A 19,486-nucleotide genomic window follows, 5' to 3' on the forward strand; every position below is an offset into this window, starting at 1 on the left:
TGCTTTTCTGTAATATTAAGCTTATGTCTACATTATATTCTCTATGTAATCACTTCTGGCTGTGCTTGTCATTTGATTTTATTTCCTACTGAATCTTCTGCGAGGGTATTGAACCCGGGACCTGGCGGATTGTAAGGCCGCTTCAACATTACTCCTCCAAACATTACATAGGGGGGGGGGGGGGCTAAACCTTACAAGGGTCTCTTCACGTAAATGCAGGGGTAATGAGTTCCAGAGAGTTGGTGCTGTAATGGAGAATATTTTTTTTCCTGATGGAGTCATAGAATGTATGCCGTAGTGAAGGGATATTTAGGAGATGTTGATTACTGGAGCGAAGGATTCTTGGTGAGCAGTAGGAGATGAGAAGTCTGTCAATGAAGGATGGGGTGTGTGTGATTTTAGTTTTAAATGTAAGCAGTAGAATTTTATAAGTGATTCTGTGTGTGATTGGTAACCAGTGTGAATTTATCAATAGGGACGTAACATGGTCAAATTTTCTTAGCTTTATATATTAATTTTACTGCTGACTTTCCATGGCAACAATGTGCCGTGGGAGCCATTGAATTTACACATTTGAGGGGTTCCTTCCTAAACATTTGGGCCCTAGGCATGTGCCTAGTCAGCCTTTAGCTTTGCACTCTATCCAAGAAAAGATTGCTGAACTTAGCACGTGGGGCTTACATTTAGTTTCACTTCCCTCTGCAAATATTTAGCTATTCACCCAGCCAGTACAAGTATTTTTTTTTCCCCCTCACTTTTTGGCACGCCAAAGCATATATATCATTTTCAGTTTTATATCCCTCTGATTCATGGTTTGCTAATAAGACCACACGTTTCTAAGTGTAGCTTAAAAGCCCCTTTGTTGGTAGAGCCCTTTGTCTGTTCAAATTGCAAACAGATGGGAGTCCTCGAAATGTTGATCCTAGTTCAGCTTGATCATAAAACATATGTGCTGAAAATATGTATTTTTGTTTCAAAAAACTAGAATATAATTTCTTAAAGTGGCTTTACTGTACTGATGCAGAATTCAAGATTAATGGTGGTGAGAAGAACTTGGAGCTTATTTTGCAGTAATCCTACTAGCCGGCTGCTGTTTGTTTAGAAGCCGTCTTCAAAGTCACTACTGGAACAGGAATCATGAACAAGAAGTTCATTTTTAAATGGATTACAAATAGAAATTTGAGGGAGTAAAAGTGAATTAATTTACTCTTTCAATAAGTACAAAGACTAAGGGACACTGTGAAGTTTCATGGAAATACAGTGAGCATAATTCGTTTGGTTTGTGAGCATAATTCGTTCCAGAAGCATGCTTGTAATCCAAATCACTCATATATCAAAGCGAATTTCCCCATAGGAAATAATGGAAACTCAGACAATTTGTTCTACAACCCAAAAACTTTAATACAAAATACTATACGTACTTGTATTCCAAGACCTCGCTCATTTAGAACAGTCACTACACTCCTGCAGCGTCAGAGAGAGACTCAGTTGTGATGTGTGTATACTGTAAGTACTTGTATTGCAAGACATTGCTTGTATATCAAGTTAAAATTTAATAAAATGTTTCGCTTGTCTTGCAAAACACTTGCAAACCAAGTTACTTGCAATCCAAGGTTTTACTGTACTTTTAGAACAATTAGGAGAAAATATTTTTTATTCATTGAACACGTCAGAGGATGTTGTAACAGCGGTTAGTGTATCTGGGTTTAAAAAAGGTTTTGGACAAGTTCTTAGAGGAAACATCCATAATGTGTTATTGAGACAGGCATAAGGGGAAACTACTGCTGGCCCTGGGACTGGTAGCATGGAATATTGCTACTATGTCGGTGTCTGCTAGGTACTCTCCGGCCCACGGGACTCCCATGGGGACCCTCATCTGGCCAACAGGACTCCCATGGGGATGAAAGGGTTTGGAAGCAGGGTTCATTCATATAATATAATGGACACGTCAGCCTTAGTAAAAGGGGAGGTTTATAAGTTAATTACCTGAACAGAAAACAAAAAAAGGGTTCCACCAAAGAGATTCCACAAGGAAAACAGCAGCGCAAACACAAAAGAAACTGTGGAATTGATGATCCTGTCAGAAGTAATTGCTGCTTTTTATGGGGACGGGCGGGGATGGAGGTAATTCCTTGCGGGGACAGGTGGGGACGGAGAGGATCCTGATGGGGACGGGAGGGGACAGAGAGGATCCTGGTGGGGACGGGTGGGGACGGAAAGGATCCTGGCGGAGACGGGTGGGATTTCTGTCCCCATGCAACTCTCTAAAAGGGAGTTCAAAACCCTACTACGTGCTCTGGGAGAAAGAGAAAAAATAAACTTCCCAAACTTGAAGAAAAAGGGTCTTGGACTTCGGAGAATAGTTGGGTCTTTAAAAATTTCTTAAAGTTGATACATTCTGTACTAGCGGTTATGAAATTTTTTTTAGATACAGTACTGTCTAATGCAGTGTCTTGCAAACTTTCCAGCCGGTGGCACACTAAATCCAGTGCCCTGGCCGAAAGGCACCCGGAAGTGTGCAGACGATGACGTGACGACGTTGACATCCATGCGCAGATGCGGAGGCCCATCTGGCTGCAGCCCGCTGGTGGAGGGATCCAGGAGGTGCGTGGAGAGGAGGAGAGACGCCGACCAGGCGGAGAGTCATCTGCGCCGGCTGACTTCCTACAGGACGTGCCTCTCGCCGTGAGAGGCACGTCCTGCAGGCAGGCAGCCGGTGTGGACGACTCTCCTCCCCGCCAGTGTGTCAAGGCACACCAGAAATCTCAGGAGGCACAGTGGTGTGCCGAGGCACCTGGTTTGCGATACAGTGGTCTAATGCCATGCACTGTAGCAGTGGTCTCAAACTCGTGGCCCGGGGGCCACATGCGGCCCGCCAGGTACTATATTGAAGTCTTCGGTATGTTTATCATAATCACAAAAGTAAAATAAAACAAACAGTTTCTTGATCATATGTCTCTGTAGCTATAAATTACAATATTATTATTAAGACTTAGCCAAAAGGAAAGATTTATAAGCTATGAAGAATTCTACCTCATGCAAAATTGTCATTTCTGTAATAAGACATTAAGTATTTTTTCTGCAGCCCTCTAAGTACCTACAAATCCAAAATGTGGCCCTGCAAAGGGTTTGAGTTGGAGACCACTGCACTATAGCCTGTAAAGTGATACACACAGCCTTGTAGGATTTGCAGAGGAGTGATAGCTTTTCCAGAGTTACTGCATCACCTGCTTGGTTTCGTTAATGGCTGGTAATATTTACTTCCTAGTTAATGGTAATTTGCTGTGAAGATTCACTGGCATTTCAAGAACGGTGACCTAGCAGAGAAGTGTGACACTTAATCCTCGGGAAAAAGAACACAACCAAACCTCTAAGCATCTGCATGTAATTTGCTGTTTGCTCGCTGGCAAAGTAGACAACAGATGGGAAGAATATGCTTTAATGCCTCGGACGTGACTATAGCAGGGGGTGCTGTGCCTAAGAGAGTTATTAGTGCTAAATTATAGCTACCTGCCCGTCATCCCAAGCAAGTGCTTTAGTAACTGGCCACCAGAGCATGGACTGATGTAATCAGCTGGGAGCAGATGATGGATGTGCTTCAGAGATAGTTGCAATGGCCATGACTAATTGAGAACATGCCGTCCGCAGGTGACTTATAGCAGACAAACTGACTGCTATTATTCTTTTTCCCCAGCAGAATTTCTTTAACCTTCTCCCAGGATGAATTCATGGATTTTACAGGTGTTGAATGTATATGGGGAAGAGTGTGGTGCAGTGGTTAAAGCTACAGCCTTAGCACCCTGAGGTTGTGGGTTCAAATCCACTCTAGTTCTTGTGACCCTGGCCAAGTCACTTAATCCCCCCATTGCTCCAGGTACATTAGATAGATTGCGAGCCCACCGGGACAAATAGGGATAAATGCTTGAGTACCTGAATAAATGGTTCATAGACAACGGCGCGAAAGACAAAAGCGCGTACCGACAATTGAGCGCAGCAAGTGCCGCCGCACCATTGTAAATTACAGTTTTTAGGGGCTCCGACGGGGGTTTTTGTTTGGGAACCCCCCCAGTTTACTTAATAGACATCGCGCCGGCGTTATGGGGGGTTTGGGGGGTTGTAACCCTCCACATTTTACTGTAAACTGAACTTTTTCCCTAAAAACAGGGAAAAAGTGAAGTTTTCAGTAAAATGTGGGGGGTTACAACCCCCCACACCCCCCCACAACGTGGCGCGATGTCCATTAAATAAAGGGGGGGGTTCCCCCCCACGCCCCCCCCGTCGGAGCACTAAAAACAGTAATTTAGAGCGGTACGGCGGCGCGCACTGCGCTCAATTGTCTGGGCGCGCCTTTGTCGCGGCGCGTTTTTGACCTGACACTGAATAAATTCACGTTCTGAGCTCCCCTGGGAGAACAGTATAGAAATTAAATAAATAAATGTAGTCTTAACATTTTCCCAGTATAGTCAAGACCTTAGCAAAGCTCTTTGTTTCTATGCTTGGCTATAGTTTCAAGTTTCATTTTCAAGTTACACACCAGTCGGTAAAATATCTCTGCAATCAGCCACCCTCTTGTTCACAGAGTGCAGGAAGTTTATGAAAGATAGGGAGAGTTGCTTGCTGTCAACAGCATAATGGGATGTTTACTGTGCCAACACATCCTGCCTTCTAGACATTGGGGTCGACGCCATCGGCGTGTCCCCATGGGAGCTGCATCTATGTAAACAGATAACTGCTGAGAGAAAGCAGAGCAGGTTCGCTTCAGCCAGGGAAGATGAACCCCAGAAAGACGTGTTTAGGAAGGCTGCTGTCCCTTGAATCAAGCCTGTGTAAATACTGAATGGTGTCATTTCCGCTTAAGCAGCTGTAGAAGTATGCGATTCTCACTTATGTTACAGATGTGGAATGTCCCTATTAAATTTTCAGACGTTAACCTGTTGCCAGACCAGAGAAGTGGAGTTACACGTCTCTAGTAAATGATATAGGGCAGCTTAACCAAGCATCATCAATCGTAGGCCTACTTGAGAGGTGGGATATCATTTGATGAGCAGGGTCCTAAGATCTCAGGGCTCCTAGCTTTGGTCCTTCTTACACTGGAGATTATAAATGACTGCGGTTGCGTTCATTTTGGGTGAACCTCAACCTCCCCTTCCCCCACCAGTAAATGAGCATTAATCATAGGATGCTGTGATTTTGGAACCACTTGTTTTACATAAGAGCATAAGAATAGCCTTGCTGAGTCAGACCAATGGTCCATCTAGTCCAGTAGCCTGTTCTCATGGTGGCCAATCCAGGTCCCTAGTACCTGGCCCAAACCCAAGGACTAGCAGCAACATTCCAGAATCTCAAAGAGTAGCAACATTCTAGAACCCAAACAGTGGCAACATTCTAAAACCCAAACAGTAGTAACATTCTAGAACCCCCAAAGAATAGCAAGATTCCAGAATCTCAAAGAGTAACAAAAGATTCTGGAATCTCAAAGAGTAGCAACATTCTAGAAGTCCAGAGTAGCAACGTTCCATGCTACCGATCCAGGGCAAACAGTGGCTTCCCTCCATGTCTGACTCAATAACAGACTATGGACTTTTCCTCCAAGAAATTGTCCAAACCTTTATTAAAACCAACTATGTTAACCGCTCTTACCACAACCCCTGGCAACGCGCTTCAGAGCTTTGCTATTCTCTGAGTGAAAAATATTTACTGTTTTATACTAACATAGTATCTGACTAAAGATAAAGACCCATAGGGACCACCCAATCTGCCCTATAGGTGCCAGAGCCACAACTGCCACTCTGGTACCACAAATAGAGCAGTGCCACAATCATGGAAGAGTGATGTTACAATTTTGGTTGTAGCATAGACACATTCATTGCCAATACATGATTAAATCAGCAATCCAACAATGTTGTAGACTAACATTTTGCTCGCTAAAAGCCTTCCAGTGTGTGCTCTCCCCCTCTAAGATACACTCGTAGCATGTGATATGAATGCAGCACAAAAAAAGGCACACTTGTTTCTTGATCTGCTGAGTGGCCTCCGTGTCTAGCAGCAGCAGGAAACCGCCTTCATAAAATGTCATCTCTTGCTGCGGGACCAGGAGATGATGTTCTGTGAGAGCATTTCCTTCTGTTGCTGGATGGGGAGGCCGTTTCTTTTGCCTCTGTCCACCAATCGGCTATGCCAGGGGCAGAGCAATTGGCGGGGCTGGGCAGAGCAGTGGACAGAAATAGATGGGCGGGGCATTGGGCAGAGTGGGTTGGACTGGGGGCGGATCCTAAATCTTCCATGATATACACATCTATTGGTAATTATGATTTTGAAGTACGTTTTTGTTTACATTATGATTGTAGGTTGGTTTTAAATGGCTTTTAGATATATCATTGTTTTACAGCTCCTGCTTTATTCGTGCAAACAATTAAATTTAATCTGGTAAAAGTTACACAGATACCATTATTTGTCAATACACGTAATTGCTCTGTTAATTTTTATTTTGCACCGTATGTTCATCATCTTGCCAGCCTTGTAAATGTCACTTTGATATAGTTCTTATTACCTGCGTTGAAAATGTCGCTTTTAGATGGTTTGTGTATTTTATTTATGCACTTTGATTATCCTATGCTTTATTTTATGTCAGACTGATTTTGTATAAATATCACATTGATTCATAGAGGGGCATTTTCAATAGGATGTCTAAGGGCTCCTTTACAAAGGCGCGTTAGCGGTTTAACGCGCGTAATACCGCATGCTAAACCGCCGGACGTGCTAGCTACTACCGCCTCCTTTTAAGCAGGCGATAGTTTTTGTAAAAGGAACCCTAAGTCTGACTTTGAATGTTTTGAGAAAAACGTCCAAACATCGGGTGGAGAAAATGTCCATTTTCGAACCTGCAAAATGTCTATCTTTTTTCCCCAATATGGCCCAGCTAGCAATCTAACTTTTCTTTGCCTTTATTGTAAAAAAAGTCCAAATTAAAAATATCCAAACAAGCCATTTGTATTTAGGAGGGGGGCCCTGCATTTTTAATGGACTGGCCACACAATCATGCCAGCAGAGCAGAGGGGCACCCTAGAGGGCACTGCTGTGAACTTCAGATTAAGAGTGTCAGGTACACATCTCACCATAAGCCCCGTACATTGTATGGCGAGCCCTCCAAAATTCTTCCCCAAACCTACTGTACCCACCTGTCTGCCACCCCAACAGCCCTTATACCTGCAGGTGCCACCTATATGGCAGTACAGTGGGTTTTGGTGGGCTCACACTTTCCACCACAAGTGTACTAGTTAGAATGGCATATGGCTCTGGGTCCCCTTCTCTGCAGTCCAGTGCACTGCCCACCAGGCTACTCCAGAGATCTGATTGCAGCACTGCTAGGACTGATGTACCAATTCCACATCCCTGGTTGGGGTGGTATTCAGATGAGAGAATGACACGGTGACAAAATTCATCACCGTTCCCATCCCCGCGGATAACCGCGGGAAACCATCTTCATGTCATTCTTTAAGGAGAGAGGGAAGAATCGGAGTATGAATGGCCACAACCACTGACCCACAAGCTTTGCTTTGAAGAATGCTGGTGTAGAAGGACCGAGGTTGAAACAGACATTACAGAATGACAGTCTCTGGTATCCCAGAGCAGATATTGTGATGTCATAATGCCTCATTCCACCAGTGCCTAAGAGCCAATCACATCAGTGATGTCACAATGGCTTCATTATCCTTGGCTCCCATAAGAATCAGAGTATGAATGGCCACAACCACTAACCCGCAAGCTTTGCTTTGAAGAATGCTGGAGTAGAAGGACCGAGGTTGAAATAGATACTAGAAAATGACATGGGATTATTTCCCGCGGTTATCCGCGGGGACGGGAACGGTGATGAATTTTGTCACTGTGTCATTCTCTAATTCAGATGCTGGAGAAATAAAAATAAGAGAAAGAACTTTCAGATTGTGTAGAAACATGTTCCCTCCCAAAAGGAATTATTGGGCCAATGTTCAAGAAGATTTAAATGACTAAATAAAAGGGGGAAAGTATGGCAAAATGGTTAAAGCTACAGCCTCAGCACCCTGAGGTTGTGAACTCAAACCCACACTACTCCTTGTGACCCTGGGCAAGTCACTTAATCCCCACATTATCTTAGGTACATTAGATAGATTGTGAGCCTACCAGGACAGACAGGCAAAAATACTCGAGTACCTGAATACATTCATGTAAACTGTTCTGAGCTCCCCTGGGAGAATGGTATAGAAAATTGAATAAATAAATACAGTAAAACCTTGGATTGCAAGTAACTTAGTTTGCAAGTGTTTTGCAAGACAAGCAAATCATTTTATTAAATTTTAACTTGATATATAAGCAATGTCTTGCAATACAAGTACATGCAGTATGCACACATCACAACTGAGACAATGGTTCTTCTCTCTCTGACGTTGCAAGAGTATAGTGACAGTACTAAATGAGCGAGGTCTTGCAATACGTACGTATAGTATTTTGTATTAAAATTTTTTGGGTTGTGGAATGAATCGTCTGAGTTTCCATTATTTCCTATGGGGAAATTTGCTTTGATATATGAGTGCTTTGGATTACAAGCATACTTCTGGAACGAATTATGCTCGCAAACCAAGGTTTGACTGTAGTGTGAAAAGTTTCAGCCTCTGATAACCAGACCAGAGCTGGTATTGTGACATCATAATGCCTCATTCCACCAATGCCTAAGAGCCAACCTCATCAGTGATGTCACAATGGCTTGATTGTCCTAGACTTGGCTCACTTTTGCTATATTTTGATTTTTAGAGTGGTGCAGTGGTTAAAGCTACAGCCTCAGCACCCTCCAGCTCACGGTGGGGACGGGACATAGGGGAAGATAAGTGAAGAGAAAGAGTGAGGGGCAATTGAGTGAGTGCATTTGTAGGTCAGTAAGAGGAGTATGAATTGTATTTGGAAACAGATGGGAAGCCAATGAATGGACTTTAGGAGAGTGGTCGTGAGTATAGTGGCTCTCACGGAATATGAATCGTACAGCCAAATTCTGGATGGATTGGATAGTGATTTTTTGGTGCTGGTTTTTTTTAGGTACAATATATAGAATTCAGTCCTCTATGAGAATGGATTTTTGGTGATCTCAGGCACTCTCTCTCTTTCAGCTGCCTGCAGCTATGGCATTTGCTTCAATGGAGGAAACTGTATTGATGGATCGTCCCAAGCCTGCCATTGTCCATCTGGCTTCCAGGGGCCCCGATGCCAGTATGGTGAGTAGCCTTTCTCAAATGCCAGTCTATGATTTAGGGCTTCTTTTACGAAGGTACTTTAGGGCCTTAACGCGCGGAATAGCGAGCGCTAAAATGCCACGCGCGCTAGCTGCTACCGCCTCCTCTTGAGCAGGCGGTAGTTTTTCAGCTGGCGCACGCTACAGCGTGCTAATCCAGTGCATGCGCAAAAAACGCTAGCGCACCTTCGTAAAAGGAGCCCTTAGTTTCATTCTTAAGGGATGTTACAACCTTTTTTTTTTCAAGAGACTTGAAATGCGCTAGAGCTTTGCTAGACTAGCTCAGAAGGCTGAGATCCACTTCTCCCTCCATATTCACAAGGTGTTAGGTTCGAAGACGGTCCGCGAATAACTTTTCTCTTTCATATTCGTGGGGTTTGGGGGTACAGACCTCATGAATACAGTGAATTCACAAATAAAACCTCGATATTCGCGATTGTTTTAAAAGAAACAAGTTCATGCAGTTCTTGCATTGCACTGTACACTTTAGCAGTGTAATCCAAGTACTGCACCCCCCCCCCCCCCCCGCAGCAAAACACCTCCTTTAGAGTTCTATTGTTCTTGAACAACCTCCGATGCTGGTATTTGCCCGACCACACTGAAGCAAAGCGCTGAACCTTTCTCCTGGCACTTGAGGATGCCGTCACTCAGTGGGGGGGGGGCACTTCCAGGTGCCTAAGTTTAGTGTGCCCCGGTTTGAAAACGTTTGGGAGACACTGGTTTAGAGGGAACAGTGGATACATCCTGTTTCATTAAGAATTTGGATAGTTACTTTCTGGAAGCTGACTTGGAAGCTCTGACTGGTCTCTCGTGCCCAGCTCAGTCTTACCCCAGCTACAGAGTAGAAGCATTCCTTTTCTTAATAAACTGGCCTAAATGCTGGGATAGCCCAAGATGGTGGGTGAAGGCTTCAAGTTTGCCTGGAGTTGAGACAAAAAAAAAAGACGAGGAGGAATGGGGGGTAAGGAAGAAACATTAGAGCCTTATGTGGACTCAGTCCTAGGGGATACTCCTATAACAGAAGGGGATCCGGCTAACACAGCTAGGGTCCTGGGAACCTGCCTTTAATGATGAGAAATGTGTGTGTGGAAGGAGATTTACCACAAGTATTGAGCCAGGAGAAGAGGAGAATAATGCTGTTGTGTATACTTCTGGCCATCATTTGAAGAAATTTTAACCACCTCAAATGTTTCTTCTGCTACGATTCATCTTGATTAATGGCTTCCTGAAGTTTGACCTCTGTTGGGTTGCTATTAAATTTGGAGTTACGTTTACTTGCCCGTGTGCGGATTGGACCTTGTTTCTGAGGTGCCCCTCCCCCTCTACTGAGAAGGTCAAAAGCAGCAATCAGGAACCAAGAGATTTATGAGTGAAGGCCTTGAAGATGATTCTTTCCCCTTTCCCCGTGAGTCCCATCATTCTCTTGTTTGTGTAGTCCTGGAGTTCACCATTAAACAGGAATATGAGGGGGGGGCCTGAATGTTTATGACAGATTGAGAAATTTAATATTATATCCATGCGCACCACTTGTTCTCCCACAGTTATAAGCAACAGTTAGTTTAGTCCTGCACTTAGAGTTGAATGTGGTATTTTGCACATTCTCTCCGGAAGTTTTTTGCCAATGATGTTGGAGGAGGAGGTTTGAGCGTTTATGCCCTACCTGAAAATTACCTGAGGCTTTTTCTTCCATTGAGAGTGGGCTCTCTAATTAAAAGAGTGGAGTATTTACATTGAATAGTTATGAAATTTAATATTATAAATCGCCTTGAATATATCTGGGTAGGAAAGTCAAGAATGCAAATAAATTGTTGAATATCTTGCTCGTTTGACAAACTTAAACACGACTCTTTAATTTTATGTTTTTCTCTAATATTTTGATGAGCATTTCAGCTCTAATTAGAAATATTTTCAATGTTTCAGAAAATGTGAGAATTATTTCATTTCTGGTTGGTGCATTCTTAATGTGCTCTGATGCAATAGATGCATTTTCATTTTGTAAAGTTTACAGCAGCATTTTAGATTTCACAAGATTTGTCTATTGTCTTAAACACCCTTTATTTGTATGGGAAAAATGCTTAATTGAACTGAGGAATTATAACCACATTCCTAGCATTGCATCCTTGACTCCAAAGTCACTTTAGCTTCTTTATCATAAAATACTGTCATTGTTATCTGCAAAGCGGGAAATTTATGTCGACTTCCTTGGGTTGTGCCTTGGAAAGGAGAGGGCTAATGAGGAAGTGCTTGTTATGCCTCACTGGAAATGCCATTATGACACCACTTTACTAATAACCAGTGCAGCTCGAATACTATGCGCAGTTCTGGTCGCTGTATAGAGAAAGGCGATGAACTGGTTGTAGCCAGTCTTAACTTGCAAGCAGGATGGATCCAATTTAAATCAAATCAATTTTAAATCATGATTTAAATCATGCTCGTGACATTATGAATGGATTAATGGAATTAATTTGCCCAAAAATTTACTCCCCTTTTTATAAAACCGTGCAAAAGGTTTTTAGCACTGAATACACTGCACTGCTCCAATGCTCATAGGAACTCTGTGACCTACGGATCAGCACAGAGCATTAAGTGCTAAAAACCTCTTGCACAGTTTTGTAAAAAGTGTGTGTGTGTGTGTATTGGGGGGGGGGAGGGGATTAAATATTGCATGACTAGACAGCCTCAGTCTATATAATTAAAAACTAATGCTTATTGCATGATGAATAACTTTTGGACTATAATGTACAGTATCTTAAATAGAAAACCATCTTTAGATAGATTTTCCCTCAAAAAAGCATTTTATTTTTTAAAAAATCCAATTAAAATAAAAAATATCTTATTTTTTATTTTTTTTAATCCACCCTGACTGCTGCTCAAAAAGGGTTCTCGGAGGCTTGTACTAATTGCATTACAAGGAGCTCATTAGGATTAAAATGAGCACTTCTTGTAATGCACAGAAGGGAACACCCCCACCTCTTACCAGGAAAAATTTTCTGGCAGATCTGGAGCTGCCGGTAGCTGTTTGTGCATCTGTGGTGTGAGTTTTTGTCCCGTGCCTGTGGTCAAAACACAACACTCGCACAAAACACGCACAACAGCTGCGCTCGTATTAGTTTTGAAAACAAACCAAACCCCAAAAAACCCCTCACAATAAATGAACTTGCTTGCAGTTCTGGCAGATTGGGAACTGAATTGGGCTTGCCCAGAAGAGCTGTACCTACTGCTTAAAAACGGAAACATAGAAACATGATGGCAGATAAAGGTCAAATGGCCCATCCGGTCTGCTCATCCACTTATCCGCAGCATCCACTATCTAATCTAATCTTCCATTTGTGAGTCGCACATATCTAGGCAGGCTCTAAGCGACTTTCAGGGAAAAGGAAAGAGAGGGAGAGAGAGGGAAGGTAAAGGAAGAGAGGGGACAGGAGAGAGCAAGAAGGCGAGGCCTGAAAAGAGGGAGGGGGAAAGAGGAGATGCTAATAGTATCAGTTGTCAAAGAGAAGAGTTATTAAAAAATGCACACTGGCTTCCCATTCCACATCGTATCACTTTCCAAAATCGCACGTCTCACTTTCAAAGCGCTCAAATCCAGACTTCCAGCTTTTATCGATAAGCTATTGATTCCACACACTCCAGCTAGAATTCTAAGATCTTCTTCTCAAAATCTACTTTTTGTTTCCTCCCTCTAAACTTTTCATGTGCGACGTACCACTTCATTTGTCATTACAGCACCCCAAATCTGGAACTCCCTGCCCTCTTATCTGAGGGAAGAATCAAATATTGATAAAGTTAAAGGAGCATTAAAAAGCTTCCTCTACAGATACGCTTTTACTCTGTAATTCAGGACTTTTTTTTTTTTTTAATAAATCTTTATTGATTTTCAAGTAGTAACAGTGCAATACATTTGGATCCGAACATACAACAAATCAAGAAAAGCACCTTGAACTTACAAATAATTGAAAGTAATATTTCCCTCCCACCCCTTTACTTAATCAATAATATAAATGCAATTATTCTTCCAATAATCCATTCTTATTTAAAATAATACCACATTCCCACCCTGGATGTGTAAGGAAATCAGACAAAAATAAAAGAGAAATGACAACTATATAGGACTTTTTTTTATACAATCTATGAAAAGGCAGCTCTCAACTAACTTTCCCCTTTGTGTTATCCTTAACTGTTTTCTTATTCTAAAATATTGTATTTCACCCTCTACCCTCTTGTTTTTCATTTGTCTGTGGGTCTTGTCCGTGTTTTGGTTCTCGTTAATTATTTTAATTTGAATCCCCTCAATATAATTGTATACCACCTAGAATGTTAATAATCGATTAATCATATTTTTAATAAAACCTTCTGGAATAAGGTGTAGCTGGTTTCCATTCTGATTGCTTCTGGAAGGTCATTCCGAGTTTTTAGTCCCAGAAAGGTTAGAGGCTGGTCTTTTGTTCCTTGGGCAAGTCCTACATCTGTTTGTTCAAACAACTTTATACAAATAAGCACGCGGTCCCGCAATCTGATTCTCTTGTGTGTTAGAATTTAAATTGGTTTAGTCTTAATGTTTCCCACCGGGGTACAGGAAACCTCATGCTTGTTCCTTTGTTGTCTTAGCTCCTAGGGACTGAGGGGAAGCAGGGGTGGCTGTTTTAGTGAACATAAAGCAACATGGTACTGGTAATGAAAAGCGGCAGGGGACACGGGTGACAGGACTGAGATTCTATTGGCATAGTTTCGAAGTTTATCGCCAGCTCACAGCAACAGCACATAAGATTTTAGCCACATAAAGTCACTTGTTTAACATGAGGATCCAGTGTGTTCATCCTTCTCCTGCATCCCAGTCGTTTCTTTAGATGATTCAGGCATCTTCAAGGTGATGAGTAGAAAAGTTGTAATGGAGAGCTGTAGAAAATCTGACCGATGGGAACGGGCGGAAACTAGACTGGGGATTAGGGGGAAGCAGGGGGAAATGGGTAGGGCTCGGGCATGCCCAGTGGGGCCAGGGCACTGCACGTGCTCAGAGAGAGAGAGAAAAAAAAAATCTCTCTGAGCTATTGGAGAGCTTATCCGCAAATTGGGAGCTGTTGGGACAACACCCATATGTGGCTGACTCATCCTGCTTGTCCTAGGAGAATTGTGCATTCCCCTTCCCCACTTGCTGAGCCGCAGATATTGCGGAGGACTGTTGGGAGTAGAGTAACCAAATTTTGCCTGGAAAAATAAAAAAGAGGACACGTGGCCTGGCCCCGTACAAACCTTGTCTCTGCAGGGCCATGTCTGGAGGGCATCTGCGCATGCGACACAGTGATGTAACCGCGCATGCGTGTGATGTCACTGCGTCATATGCGCAGATGCCCTCCAGACGCGGCCCCGATCTCGGACAGAGTGCCGGGTTTTGAAAGGCCGCCCGGACACCTGGATTATCCTCTAAAAAGAGGACATATGCAAATAAATCCGGACGTCTGGTAAACCTAGTTGGGAGCCCTGGGGAGGGAAGTTGGGGAAACCAGTTGGTTGCTGTGCAATGGTGACACCTAGTGGTAGGATTCAGTGCCTAGGACTGCAAGATTTTAAAGGGCCCCTGTCGAGGACAGCAGCTGTAATGACTAGGCTTAAGTTTTGGGAGCGTGTGCGTGTGTGTGTGTAGGGGGGGGGACGGGGGTGTAAGAACTTTGTTAAGACGACTCTTCCATACTGTATGCTTGGAAATTGCTTTCCATTCTGATCACTCAGATGCCTTTTTGTTTCAGGGTTGGCTTTACTCTGAAGAGTCTTCAGCTCTTCCCTAGTAGCTCTGATCTGAAAGACTTATCTTCTAGCACAATATTGCAATTTGTTTTATTATAATTATATACAGTCAAACCTTGGTTTACGAGTAACATGGTTTGCGAGTGTTTTGCAAGACGAGCAAAACACTTGCAAATCGTGCCTTGCAAACCAAGCGTTGACTCGATTTGCGAGCCCCCATCCCCGACAACTGGCATCGCTCCCCACCCTGCCCGCGAGCTCCCACCCCCGACAACCGGCATCACCCGCTCAAACCCGTGATCTGGCACCGGCACGCAGCACCAACTCACAGCATGTGCTGGTGCCGGAAGAGCCTGCCTTTTGCTGCTGATCTCTGCTTGGCTGGGCTGGGCCTTGAGCATCTGCGCATGCTCAAGGCCTTCTGGCTCCCGCTGTCTCTGAGATTCTAATGAGATTCTCGGAGAGAGTGGGAGCCAGAAGGCCTTAAGCATGCGCAGATGCTCAAAGCCCAGCCCAACAAAGATCAGCAGCAAAAGGCAGGCTCTTCCGGCACTGGCACGTCCTGTGGCTTGGTGCTACGTGCCGGTGCCAGATCACGGTAAGGGTTTGGGTTTGGGCGGGCTGGCGATGCCGGCTCTCAGGGGTGGGGTGGAAGTGCGCCAGTGGCCTTGGAGGTGAGGGGTGTTTTTGGGATGTGGTGTGGTGGGATGGGGTGGAAGCGAGCAGCACCGGTGGCCTAATTGGTGGGGGGGGGAGATGTGGAACCAATCAAGCTAATTTCCCTTACTTCCTCTGGGGAAACTCGCTTTGATATACGAGCACTTTGTTTACGAGTATGCGTCTGGAACAAATTATGCTTCCAAACCAAGGTTCCACTGTATTATGTTTCTGTTGCAAGATACGGAAGTAAATTGTAACACCATTACAGAAGCTCATGTATTGTACCACCCTGATTATAAGCTCATGTAAACTGCTCTGAATTGACTCCCCAGTCATTGGTAACGGTATAGAAGCTTTCAATAAAGAATTTTTCCACACAAAGGTAAAGGGGATGGGACTTGATATTCTGCTTTTTCTGTGTGCAGGGGAAGAGTGTTGCAGAATGAGGGTGCTGTGACTGAGAAGACGGACTTTCTGGTGGTGCCTTAAAAGATTTCTCGGATAGAGGGGACAACAAGCAGATCTTGATAATTTGAGCGTAGTGTACGGGTTGAAGCATAGGGGATTAAATATTTGTCTATAAAGGCAGGGATGTGGTGTGGTTTGGAGCTACAAGATTTATTCAAAAGTACCCATGCACGGTTTAATTTATAGATCGTCCATGGAAGTGCTGGGCATTTCCCACCGCCACACGTACACAATGTAAGTCTAGAAGACTGTCCCAGTAATAGTGTGTTCTGGTTTGCGTGGACCTCCCAGCAGATCCCCCACAGCCACCTATACCAATATCCAGTCCCACCTCTCCAATATTCAGTCATTGCACATCAAGACATGAGCCACCCAAACCCCGCCTCCAAGTCTCCGGCTGCTGACATAGCCCAGAATCGTTCCCATACACAATCCAACATGCAACCTCCAGCCACACACAGCGTCCACTCAACAAACCAGCCATTCCCACAGAAATTAGAAATATCTCCCTCCCCTCAAAAAACATGCTACCATGAGAATAGAAAAATAAAATAGAAAAAACACCTCACTGCAATCTAATATAGGCAGACAGTCATAATGAAAAGCTGTGTATGTTTACATCTGGGAAACCCAGAAACATGACATAGAACAGGGAGCGAGTCTCTGCTCTCCATCACAAGGAACAGAACAAGTGAAACTGCCAACAGTAGAAAACCAGTAAACATTTCAAACTGGGTGTTCATTGAGGAAAACTTCTCTTTATTTATTTAATTTTCTATACCGCTCTCCCAGGGGAGGTCAGAACGGTTTACATGAATTTATTCAGGTACTTAAGCAGTTTTCCCTGTCTGTCCCGGCCGGCTCACAATTTATCTAATGTACCTGGGGCAATGGGGGGGAGTAAGTGACTTGCCTACGGTCACAAGGAGCAGCGTGGGTTTGAACCCACAACCTCAGGGTGCTGAGGCTGTAGCTTTAACCACTGCGCCACACCCTCAGGGCATCCAGAGTCTCCAAAGTTAAAGTTTTGTTGTTACGGATTATTCCTGCGTTTGTTGGATACTGTAGAGTTAACCTGATTCCTCATAGAAACATGACGGCAGATAAAGGCCAAAAGGCCCATCCAGTCTGCCCATCCGCAGTAACCATTATCTCTTTCTCTCTCTAAGAGATCCAATGTGCCTGTCCCACACTTTCTTGAATTCAGACACAGTCTCTGTCTCTACCACCTCTTCCGGGAGACTATTCCATGCATCTACCACCCTTTCTGTAAAAAAGGATTTCCTTAGATTGCTCCGGAGCCTATCACCTCTTAACTTCATCCTATGCCCTCTCATTCCAGAGTTTCCTTTCAAAGGAAAGAGATTCAACCCATGCACATTTATGCCACATAGGTATTTAAACATCTCTATCATATCTCCCCTCTCCCGCCTTTCCCCTAAAGTACACTTCCCCCTCCGTATTCACGAATTCCATATCTACGGATTCACTTATTCACGGTTTTAAATTTAAAAAAATACATTTTCATTTTTCAGGCTATTTTTAGCCCTGTAAGCCCCCCCTTAAGCCTTACCTGGTAGTCTAGCGTGCTTTCAGGCAGGAATGATCTTCCCACGCTCCTGCCCTGTGCAGATCGCTCACAGGAAATGACTCAAGAGACTACAGGAGCTCAAGGCAGCCATTTTCTGTGAGCGATCTGCACGGGGCAGGAGCGTGGGAAGATCATTCCTGCCTGGAAACCCGCTAGACCACCAGGTAAGGCTTAAGGGGGGGCTTTCAGGGCTTAAAATAGCTGGGGGAAGAGGGGGTTACAGGCAGAACTGGCCCGAATATTATTTGCGTTTTTTTAAATATTCGCGGGCCAGCTCTGCCCCTAACCCCCGCGAATACGGAAGGGGAAGTGTATACATATTGAGGATTGAGGGGGCACAAGGCTGAAAGTTCGCTTGCGTTTGGTACCCTTGCACTAGCCTGATAAATGATGGCAGTAATTTTAGCTTACAAAATTTTTAGCACTGTTTTAGTAGATTTGTCTGACAGTTTCTTTGCACTTCAGATCTCCTTTCCTTTGTTCTTCTCTATGTTTGTGACTTTCTAGTCCAGCTGCTTCCCTGTCTGGAGCAGAGTTTTCAACCATTGGCCAGGGTTTAAACCTACCATTATTGCTTGGGGCATGATACCATCTTTGGACATAGACTTTTTCATCTACCAGCTTCAAAGAGATGAATGTCCAGTGAAAGATGAAAGCGTGTGGGGGTGGGCTGGTGCTTGTATTTGATTTTAATTACTAAAGTTCTGCATTGCCTGTCAACATCTTAGAAAGCTGCATATGTTTCACTTGTCGTATGGAAGGCCAAATACCCAGGGGTATAATAATCCTTCAGTGCAAAAGGAGTCTGTCGCTATGATTTATATCCAAGGGCTGTAAAAGTAAGAAACATCCTGGGCATTGTCTTTCCTACCAAGCAGCTTACTATGACAAAGATTTCCGTCCATTATTAACGAGATCCACGTCTTATGTACATTTCAGAAAACTGTTGAAAACTTTTCTTTTTTCTAAGGGGCTGTTTTACAATGCTGCACGGCAACAGCCCCGAAGCCCTTTACATCTCTATAGGATTCGGGGCCATTACCACGGCTTTGTAAAACAGACCCTAAGTTTCTGATCAATCAGATTTCTGTATATCATATTATTCCTGTATTTGCTCATAGCATAATCTTTTGTTAACCGCATTGAACTTACGGCTATGCAGTCTAGAAATCTGCTATTATGTTATGTAAATCCAATGAATAAACAAGTCATAAATAAATAATCCACTCAGAATTGTAGGATATGCGGGATATAAATTATAAAAAAACTAAAAACCAAAAAACCCTCAGATAGTTCTGCATGTCATCTGCATACGTAGGACAGTTGAAACTTTCATTCTTTATAAAACCTAACAGTGGTTGGATATACCATAGAAGTTGAACAGTAGGAGAGATAACAGAGACCCTTCTGAAATCCTGCGGTCATGAATCCAGGGATCAGACATGCCTATCTTAAGCGATGATTGGCTGACTAGGCAGTGCTGCCCCATCCTATATAATAAAACGCTAGCCGCGCATGTGCACTCATACCCGCGTGATCTGTGATCCCTGATCCATAGGTCCGTGGCTAACGCTCCCTCTCTCGCAGACCGCAAGGTGATGTGCGGTCTTGCCAGCTCTGGCTCCCTTATTTTAAAGTTCACACTGGCGGCTTTGGCTCCTCTCCCAGCTCCCTTACACTTAGAGCGCCTCCTGCCCCTCTCCCTCTCCAGGACGAACCGAGAAATGGAGCCTGGCCGGCCTCCACGACAGACCAGAGGAGTCCGA

General features: G+C 43.8%; 1 protein-coding gene across 2 annotated transcripts in view; it reads left to right on the forward strand.

The window, feature by feature from the left end:
* Positions 1 to 19,486, forward strand: part of MEGF6 (multiple EGF like domains 6) — a 276,556-nt gene that overhangs the window by 37,085 nt on the left and 219,985 nt on the right. For both annotated transcript variants that reach the window (XM_033922100.1, XM_033922102.1), the window contains exon 4: positions 9,138 to 9,242. In XM_033922100.1, coding sequence (XP_033777991.1) covers positions 9,138 to 9,242 — 105 coding nt within the window. The remainder of the gene's footprint in view (positions 1 to 9,137; positions 9,243 to 19,486) is intronic.

This window comes from Geotrypetes seraphini, chromosome 15, assembly GCF_902459505.1.
Source record: "Geotrypetes seraphini chromosome 15, aGeoSer1.1, whole genome shotgun sequence".
Lineage (NCBI taxonomy): Eukaryota > Metazoa > Chordata > Amphibia > Gymnophiona > Dermophiidae > Geotrypetes > Geotrypetes seraphini.